General features: G+C 37.7%; 3 protein-coding genes across 3 annotated transcripts; 1 reads left to right on the forward strand and 2 right to left on the reverse strand. All coding sequences in view use genetic code 12, as the record gives it.

The window, feature by feature from the left end:
• Positions 1–1,532: 1,532 nt before the first annotated feature.
• On the reverse strand, positions 1,533–3,377 carry I9W82_004268 (MFS transporter; the record flags this gene model as incomplete). The annotated part of the gene is made up of 1 exon (XM_067693322.1): positions 1,533–3,377. One exon carries the CDS (start codon positions 3,375–3,377, stop codon positions 1,533–1,535), a length of 1,845 nt encoding a protein of 614 aa, XP_067547056.1.
• A 1,901-nt stretch (positions 3,378–5,278) lies between these two features.
• Positions 5,279–7,072, reverse strand: I9W82_004269 (MFS transporter; the record flags this gene model as incomplete). The annotated part of the gene is made up of 1 exon (XM_067693323.1): positions 5,279–7,072. The coding sequence occupies one exon, from the start codon at positions 7,070–7,072 to the stop codon at positions 5,279–5,281; it is 1,794 nt and encodes a 597-aa protein (XP_067547057.1).
• Positions 7,073–8,466: 1,394 nt separating this feature from the next.
• On the forward strand, positions 8,467–10,266 carry I9W82_004270 (uncharacterized protein; the record flags this gene model as incomplete). Its single annotated transcript, XM_067693325.1, has 1 exon — positions 8,467–10,266. The coding sequence occupies one exon, from the start codon at positions 8,467–8,469 to the stop codon at positions 10,264–10,266; it is 1,800 nt and encodes a 599-aa protein (XP_067547058.1).
• Between the last annotated feature and the right edge of the window lie 332 nt (positions 10,267–10,598).

Genomic DNA, 10,598 nt, shown 5'->3' on the forward strand with positions numbered 1-10,598 from the left:
GCAAAGTAAAGGACATCAAAGAGGAGCTGGATTCAACTAGCGGGGAATCTTTCAGAAGAGAAAGAGTATGCAATCCAATTAGTCTTTAATTCTGGAAAACGTTTGCATTTCAATAGTTGGAGTTCAAAGTATAAATATATCTGTAGAAATAGAGATTTTTCAAAATTAATTGGATCTATCAATGAAGAATTTTTAGCAATTGAGTGCTCTCGGGCTTTTGAGTGTTCTAGGGTGCTAACTGTAGGAGAGGGGGGTTAATCAGCTCTCACAAAATCTTGGATTTATCGAGTTTATATGATCACTTACTGAACTCTACGGTGGATTGTTGTATTCCCTTAGCCGCGGAGTCGGACTACTATATATACAACAGCAAACTTGAACTTCTTCCCACAAGTCCCACCTCTCCTAAAATTAACACAATGGGAAAAGAAAAGAGGGTTGACATATTTCCCACTCACAGCAACTGCATATGGCGTTTTTGCAAGCTAAACATCAGCTGACAAAACTGCATGCTATTTATATTGCCGATATTCATAGAAGGTTATTTTCAACAACAAGTTTTGTTTTACACAAAAGGATGATCTTACAAATAACGTTGGGAACATGCATATAGCAACAGAAGCTTGATAAAGTTTGGATTGTTGTAGGTAGGACCTTTAGCTTCTAGCCACACATTATACGTTCAGAGTTGAGCACAGCCATAAGAGCTAACACTAGTAACAAAATGTGATTTACCCATTGACTACTTCGCAGAAGCAAAATTCCGCTATAAATGTGAAGCACAAACCCGGATTTGTTAAGTTACACAAATAAAATTTTGCAATGCCGGGTATGACATTGAAGAGCCAGAACTATTTTTTTTTCCTGCAACACAACTTTGGGCTGATTTGACTCGTAAACGTGTATCAATCCACTATCAATAGAATTGAATTTGTTCTTTGTGAAACCGAAAGTGACCAAGAAAGAAAAACAAGCGAAATTTCGGTGACTACTGATTAAGCGCCAGCCCACGGATTAGCACTGATGAACCAGGCTGCTCATTCACTTGAGATACCAAAACAATGCTTAGGCTAATTACTTCCATGAGGTGAACCGCCTTACCTCTATAGAGCCAGATGATCGTAGTTCGTTTTCATGAGTGGTAATTTGCGATTGCTGAGTATTTCTCCAAAACGTTCAATTTTGCAGAATGTAGTAACTTACCATTTTAACAATAGAATAAGATTACAAATCAATATGGTTTGTTGTATGTAACATGCATTGTCTAAACAATTAATTTCCTATTTTTTATTTCTTTTTATACTTTTAGAGGACTGAGATATAGTTTTATAAATCCGAGCATTTTTGTAGACCCGAGTCCTACTCGAAGTATATAATCGATTAAAAAATTAATTACATAAACTTGGTCTCTTTAATCAAATGAAATTTCACACAAACTTATCACTTAAGTGCTATTAAGACTTGTAAAATTAAATTGCAATCTAATTTTGAAATATACTCTATCTAACTATAAATAATTATCTATTAAACGTCTACTTCATAGCAAACTTTGATTTGCCTCGAACAAAAGCACCATACCTGTAAAACAAGAATGGTACTGGTATCATCAACACACCCAAACAGCCCAACAACGTAGCAGCCCATTTGATCGTTAAATTGTTGAACATTTGGGTCGTGAAAAGTGGGAACGCAGCACCAAATCCAGACCGAATAAAAGTATTTCCTGCCAAGGCCGAAGCTGCAACATACAAATAACAATCAATAATGTAATTCATTGTAGGCAAAAAGATCAACATCAATCCATTACCAACGAAAAATGCAGCAATGACAGGAACAATCCAATGGACATGCTCTGCGTAATCACCAGTCCATCCTAGCCAAAAGATACCAATAACGAATGTAAATCCACCAATCATGATTGGCGGTAACCTATTTTCTGGTGTTGGCTTCAACCCATTGTCAATTTTCTTGTTCAACCTCCTTTCAAAGTAAACAATCATTAAACCACCTGAGAAAACACCTAACAACATAGACAAATATGGCAACTCTGCTACACCTTGGGACCAATGATAACGACCACCAAACACCAATGGGATAACTGTCAAGAACGCATAAAGCATACCGTAGATGAACGCATTATAAATACTGACAAGAAAAACAATTGGTTCAGTGAACAACAATCTCAAAGGTCTCATAATATTATTCTTTGCAATTTCACTCAAATTCAAGGAAACTTCCTCATGTGGGGCAAAGATTCCCCAGTTGCCTGTTTTACGTCTAAGCAACTCAGCTTTTCTCGCCAATAATACCGGATGATGGGTCTCTTGTAATAAGAATGTATTCATAAACAATGCCAAACATCCAATGAATGCAGAAATGTACGAAGTCCAACGATAGCCCAAACTGCGGTTTTTGACAATAAAACCACCCAAAATTGGCGCCAACATGGGTCCACCAAACAACACACATGCAAATACGGAAATGGCCAGTCCTCTGACTCTTGCCTTGAACAAATCAACCATTACAGCTGGTGCAACCACTAAAGGTGCACTACCAACGAACCCAGCAAAAAAACGACACAACATGATCGTTTGCAAATCTTTGGCAACAGCAACACCAAACTGGAAACTAACATATCCAAGACATGAAATGACCATCACTGGTTTCCTTCCAAATAACTCCGACATGGGTCCATATACAACTGGTCCAGCAGCAAAACCAAACACAAACAAAGAGGTGGCCAATGCGGCAACCGATGTTCCAATATGATAAATCTCCTTCAACTCAGCTGATCCCTGGGAAAACATAGCAGAACCCATTGATACAGACAAAGCTGCAATACCAACAGAAGCGCTATATAAAAACTTTTTCCAAAATGGATAATTGTGTGGGTGGTATGGATCATTTAAACCATTAAATGCAACACAGTATGGGTTTCGATCAGGTAGCATTGGCGGGAACGGGATATTCTCACCCATGGAAAGTGCAACATCATGATCGTATTCCTGTTGTAATAATGAAGTGGTATTGGTTATTCTTCTTGAAAGCTCTCTTGATAACTGCGCATTAGTCTCGAGTCTTGTCAATTCATCACCATCTCTAGGGTAGTCATACTCAGAAACTTGCCTACCAAGCGCATTCTCATTCTTCTCTAGATCTTGACCTTGGAATGGTTTAGGCACAGTACTGTCGTTATCATTATCGATACTACTTTTTATTGACGATGGATTAGACCCAGTGGAGTCCAAATTCCTTTCAGGAGATGGTGTAGTCACTTGTTCTATATTGTGGCTCTGCTCGTGATGAGTATTATCACCCTGTGATGGGTTATTTTGCTCGGCCGTTGTCTCTTTCAACGATACAGGAACAACAGGCATTATTGTTGGGTATATTTAGTGGTTTGCTGTGATGACCTTGGGGGTGATGAAAATGCCTATAACTTGAAATAAAGTAGAAAGAAAGGAAAAAGTTTGAAAAAAATAAAAAAAAAGTGTCGATGAGGGAAAAGAATTCTGTATTTGAACAAAAATGATGCAGAATCTTTCTGTCAAAGGGTTATATATATATATATTTATTGTATTTTATTTTATAAAAAGATGTTCTTGTGTATTTAGAAGAGCGGTTTTAAAATTTTGTATTTTTGTATTCTCTCTACAAAGCCTCAAATCTAGAAAAACAATGGGGAACTAAGTGAAAAAAAATGATGAGCACCTCGGCCGATCTTTGAATTCATGCTAGGCTCAAGAAGCTTTATTTTTCAATTAAAGAGAGAACAAATATTACCCTCTATTCATAAAGAAAATCTGTTGACTGATCTTGTTTTGAAAGCAACTTTTCGTCGGTGTTGTGCATGAGCAAAAAAAAAAAAAATTAAAATAAAAATAGAAATAAATCCGTTCATCCTAAGCGCCAGATTACTTTCTAAAGACACACACATAGATGTACGAAATTCATGAAAGGAAAGGCTACAGACCTTTGTATAAGCAGTCTTGCTTTTCTTAGGGCTATCTAAGAATTGCATCACGATGCCTAAAAAAACACCCGTAAAAGATACACCATCTGATCTAGTTTTAAAAAGATTATGCACACACTAAAAGCAACGTACATCAAAGGAAGAGAGATGTATTTCAGCAAGACGCGGTAACTATCTACAAAAAAAAAAGGGTCTGCTCCTCTACTTCATCTCAGGTCCATTTATCCCATTATTCCGTAAAGTTCTATTATTAGCTTGAATAAAAGCAATTGTTTTCTCCTTTACAAGAAGACTCTTTGTTTTCTGGCTCATATAACATGCAGCTTTCTGTTTCTGTTTCTGTTTCTGTTAATTATTTACGAAATTACCCAACATGGAAATATTATTTCCGTCGACGAGATTAGTAATACAATTCAATAACACAAAACCGAATGAAACTGAAATTGACTCGGAAATAAACATTCTTCCATCTCCGATGGGCTTAGCGTCGTCGTAGATCTCTATTCTTTATAACTTTAATCTATAAATTCTGACAAGTTTAACATATGCAGACCATTTGACAGTTAAGTTGATGTGTTTTGTGACAAAAACAGGAGAAGAGATTATAAGAGCCGATTCTCTCTTCCAACAGGGATGATGATTTATGTATCAATGATGCATTGCCGCTGAAAAGAAAAATAAAAAAAAAAAGAAACTATATATCTTATAACAGGAGAGTTGAAAAGAACCGGGTTTTGTTTCAAAGAGCAGGGACCGTATACGCTACACAAAATCGGAGGTATAAGGGAAAATAAAACCGGTTGCCTTAGAAAACGATTGGACCTAATGCACTTACATACGATAGGAAAGGCGATGAGCTCAGTCGCATAATTCCGGCTTAGGATAAATTGTAAAGTAGCTTACTGTTGACCTTTGAAGCTCTATTTGTCGGTTATAACTATGGGAACCGGATTTATCGATCTTAACCGGCGTAAAGCTCTAAAAGTGCGTTCCTTAACGCTGCTTACTTTAATTCTGAACCAGATGCACATTACGAACCTTCTATTGTTAATGAGTTTAACCCGCTGATTACTTTCGAATCACGATAACTCAAACAAACGTCCTTTTTGCAAGGTAAAAAAACGTATTGGTTATGACTCGAGACTGTGTGCTATAAATAGTAGCATCATGTCTGCATAATTCCTTCTATAGAGAACCCCTATAGCTCAAACAGAACAGAGTGCTATTGTAAGTTCATTGTATACTTAAAATTTATCTCCTAACAAAAATATATCATCTAATCTCTAATTTGCTCTAAAGTATGATCTAACTCATTGCATTTTTTGACTTGCGTCTAGCTGCGGCTCCGTACTTGTAAAAGACAAACGGCAACGGAAGCATCAATAAACCCAAACAGCCTAATAATGTAGCAGCCCACTTAATCGTCAAGTTATTAAACATTTGTGGACTAAATAATGGGAAAGCACCACCAAATGATGACCTGAGAAAAGTATTCCCTGCTAATGCGGAGGCGGCTATGTATAAGTAACATTCTATAATGTAGTTCATTGTAGGTAAAAAGATCAACATCAACCCATTACCAACAAAAAATGCACCAATCACAGGAACAATCCAATGGACATGCTCTGCGTAGTCACCAGTCCAACCCATCCAAAAAATTCCAACTACAAATGAAACACCACCAATCATGACTGGCGGTAATCTTGCTTCTGGAGTAGGTGGGGCTCCTGTAGCATCCAGCTTCTTGTTCAACAAGTGCTCAGAATATATGATTATCGCGCCTCCCAAAAACACACCTAGCAAAATTGAAATATAAGGCAACTCCCCCACCCCTTGAGACCAATGATACCTGCCTGTAAAAATAGTGGGTATAATTGTCAACAATGCATAAAGCATACCATAGATAAATGCGTTGTAGATGCTCACGAGAAATATAATGGGCTCCGTGAAAAGCAACTTCAATGGTCTCATAATGTTATTTCTGACAATCTCACTCAAGCTGAGCGATACCTCCTCATGTGGGGCAAATATACCCCAGTTCCCAGTCTTGCGTCGTAACATCTCAGCTTTCCTTACCAACAATACTGGATGATGAGTTTCCTTTAAAATAAGTGCATTCATTGCTAGCGCCACACACCCAATTATACCAGACATGTATGAGGTCCATCGCCATCCCATGTTTGGGTTTTTTACAATAAACCCGCCCAATATAGGAGCAATCATTGGACCTCCAAACATTGCACTTGCAAATATTGACATTGCCATACCTCTCACTCTTGCTCTAAACATATCCACGACTACGGCTGGTGCAACCACAAATGGCGCACTGCCTGTAAACCCAGCAAAGAAACGACAAATCATAATTGTATGGATATCTTTGGCTGTGGCTACAGCAAATGAGAAACAAACATATCCCAAGCAAGAGGTAACCATAATCGGCTTCCTGCCAAATAGTTCACTCAATGGACCATGAAGCACCGGTCCTGCGGCAAAACCAAACACAAATAATGAAGTACCTAAAGCGACCACCGCCTCTCCAATATGGAAAATCTCCATCACATCCTTAGTTCCTTGGGAAAACATCGCTGAACCCATTGAAAATGATAACGCAGCCATGGCAACAGAAATACTATACAATATCTTTTTGTAAAGTGGTAGATTGTGTGGATGAGAAGGATCATCTATTCCATTGAACGCGACACAGTATGCATTTCTATCTGGCAAACTTGGAGGAAATGGAATGTTTTCTCCCATATTGATCTCAGATTTATCATAATCCTGTAGTAAAAAGGAACCAGTGTTTGTTATTCTTCTTGAAAGTTCCCTTGATAATTGGGCGTTTAATTCGAGCCTTGTTAATTCATTTCCTTCCTTAGGATAGCTGTATATAGATGGTTCCCGTCCATTATCTGCTTCTCCTTCAAATTCAGGATACGGTCCATAATAAGGACGCTGTACTTCATTCTTCTCATCAGAAGACGTGTTGAGGTGAGATGAATAGTCTGTTTGCGAACTTCTTGGTGAATGCTGATTGGGTTCACCCAGTGCTGCAAATGTCTCAGCGATAGGAGCTTCTTGTTGTTGCTGTTGTTGACTCATCCTCTTCCCACTGCAGACAGAAAGCTCTTCTCCTTTTGCTCAGTTGGAAGACAAAGTAGTAAGTAAAACTTTGATCAAAATTTTCATTCACTTATAATAAACGGCTTAAATATTATAACATCTAACTACTATATATAATAATCGGTTATGCCTTTTTCGTGTTCTCTTTGGCGCAAGAAATAATAACCAATGAGCAAAATATTCCAAATACAAAAGAAGTCATACAAATTTTCGGATATTCTGTTTCGTTGTAGCCGTAGGAAACAAAGAGAGGGATTAGTAATCCATTCCTGAGGAGAGAAGAGCGAAAGCGCGTGTGCGAAGTACACAAAATCGGAATTGTAAAGATAAATCCATACGAGGCTATAAACTTAAATCTTACATGACACGCATTTAAGAGACGGAAATGCATAATAGATGCGTAACACGTGCCTAGAAAAGTGTCAGCTGTAACTGTTGAGGTTAGAGTCTCTTCTTGCAGGTGATTGGGGGGTTTTCGCTATTAATAAGCGCTAGAATTATCGCTAACAATTCTATATACAATGGTACAAAAGTTGCCCGTGCTATCTCCGAATCTAAAAATAACAATATGGATGAGAGACTGTTACAATTTTTGTGTAAATGTTGCTGGTGGCGTTAAAATGTGTATGAAGAAACAACTACGAATGGAAAGAGCAAATAATTAATTTTCTTTTCGGAAGCATTTCTTCCATTGTTCAGGAACAGACTCCTCCGTTACAATCATGTAAGGTGCCAATGCCGTAGAAATGTAACCTTGGCTTTTGTGTGTTGCGAATGGAACAGCAACGGTCACCAAAGATCGGGTTTTAGCAAGAGACAAAAACGAAATGTTTTTCATCTGCAAGGGGATTTTAAAGTTATCTCCGAATTCCCGATATAACTGCCTTTGGACCAAATAGATACGTCAGTCGAATTATGTAAAGAAGCTTTTAGAAAGGTATGCTGATTTGTTGAAGTAATTTGATTGACCGGGAACGGATGGACTTTCTTTAAAATGACGAAAATTGTCCATTTAATTATTGACGACATTCTTTCTCAACAAGTGGTTGCAAGGCATAAGACCGGGTCTGCTTTAAGGTGCAGAAATGGAAGTTGACCCTGTTTTCAAAGTATACTTTTTTACTGGAAACCTTTGCATATCTAGGAAGCTTTGGAGCAAAAAGAGAAAACAATCGAAAGCTTGGAGAGACATCTTATGCTGTAGTAACAAACTTAAGCGTTGTTAATACCTATACAATCTGCTGTTGTTATACATACGTAGCTGTACTCACGTGATTTCAATTTTGTGCTACCAAACTTTTGTTGGGTAAAATCACACGCTTTTTTTTTTTCAACCAACTGTCAATTCATAGTTTATTTCAAAGTCCTAATCAATGTCACTGGAAGCTCCACCACTGCTAATTACACTACCTCCTAAGGTCTTGCAAAAGATAACAAGGTTCTTACCCCAACAATCACTAATAAATCTTGCCACAACCAATTACGAATTCTACCATCCATGTCTTGTTCAATTGTATTCGAAAATTGTCATTTCTCAATTTGCACCACTACGATTAAGAGAAACAAAGGTTAGTCATCGAAGAGAAGTTGATTTCCAGGATGGTTCACGCCTGGTCATTTATGGATTCGAAAATAGTCTCAAGGAAGAGTTAAATATGAAGATGATCCATGCGAGACTTTTAGTATTGATCCAATCGCTTCAGGTCAATCCCGATCTTATTGGGTACGTGAAGGAAGTGCATGTTTTAGGTGACGACTTTACTGAGGAGATAGTTTCAGCGGTTCAGGATCTCGCAAACAAGTTAAGTCATTTGGAGACTTTCTATATCGATAATGAAAAGATTAGATCAAGGGTGAATCTATCACATTTGAATTTAAAAGAGGTGGTTGCTGATGATGTAAAGGAGATTGCAGACAGTGTTGAGAGGTTACTTGTCGGTAACAATTGCAAAATTGATAATATTTCCAGTGTTGCACCTAAATTGACAGAATTGATCCTACCATTTGAGTGGGAAAAGTATTGGAAATGGGTTAGAAATAACGTGTTTCCAAGCAAGGTATTTTTTCCAAACTTGCAAAAATTCCGGCTCGTTTTCAACCCTTCAGCTTTTGATGATAATATCAATTTAATTCAGCTACTTCAGTGGCACAATATCAAAGAATTGGAAATTGTTTGCCCTTTACCAAATAACAACGCTTCAGAGTATATATTTGACTGTTTTGATGCAGTACCACTGCAGTTGCCCAAATTGAGGAAACTTTCCATCATCCAGGGTTCAATATTCCCCACTCATGAAATTAACGAGTCGTACGATTTGACAATGTTTAACTTTATAAACACTTACATCGAAACATTATCATACCTTTCAATCAAGCATAGTGTACCACAATTGGGAAATTTCTCTGATGGATTTGAAGGTAATTACCATCGACGTTATGAGCTCTACACTACGATCTTGCCCAAACTTATTACAAAATCAAGCAAGTCTACATCGCGCTTTGTTCTTGATCTATCCAACTTGCTTCACACTTTCACTTGTTATGAACAATACATGAATACAGTTATGTGGAATGGATGCAAATGTGAATACTGTAATGTGTACTTGGAAAAAGTTGACCACTTTTTATTTCAACACAAGTATTTTGACGAGGAAAGCCAACGGTATAAAGATATGAATGCTTCACATTTACTCGCTGCCATTGCTTCCCAATTGAGCAAACGGTTTATTCCTTTATCTTCATTATTGACTCAAACCAGTCAACTTTCGTTTCCTATTTGGAAATGTCTTTGGGATTTCCACCTGGTTCAGAATTCAAACAGATTTAAATGTCTCAACAAGCTTACAGTTGACGAAGGTGAATACGATGAAGGAGATCAACCAGATGCCGAAGAAGTGGCCATATGTGACGTTAATAAAGATTTATTTTCACGGATACCTAAAGCAATCAGTCACTATGTAAACGATATCATTCAAGAAATTTTAAACTTGCATCGTGGTAATGCTGAAGCTCGGTTTGATGAACAAGATTTCCATTTCTTGAAAGATGGTGGTGACTTTGATGACTTTGACCATAAAGGAGATTTGAAAAAGGTGTTGATCAATGGGTTTGTTTACAATATCGACAGCGAGCTAAACGGGACCCACTTTTACGAAAACGTGTACGATGAATAACAGAAAGGGGGGGGATTACTTGTCTATAGTGCTATTCCAACTGCAGCTATTGTCTTCTGCAAAATCATATTTTGCCATATTGCATCGTAGTGGTCCAACTTTCACCTCTGGTTAATAAAAATCAGCTCATGAAAATGCCGTATTTTGTGTAACGTCAGGGTTAAGGGTTGAGGGTCCTGTGAAAATTTTCGTGTAGATGTGGCACTGTGAGTGGACAGAGTTTAACCACATGTCCGTTGGGCGTTGTTTTCCAGGATGCACTTGCAAATGCAAATACGTATGCATATGTAGAACGAAAGGAGGCGTGCTCCTACTTTGACATGGATATCACA

Source organism: Candida metapsilosis (genome assembly GCF_017655625.1).
Source record: "Candida metapsilosis strain BP57 chromosome Unknown scaffold6, whole genome shotgun sequence".
Lineage (NCBI taxonomy): Eukaryota > Fungi > Ascomycota > Pichiomycetes > Serinales > Debaryomycetaceae > Lodderomyces > Lodderomyces metapsilosis.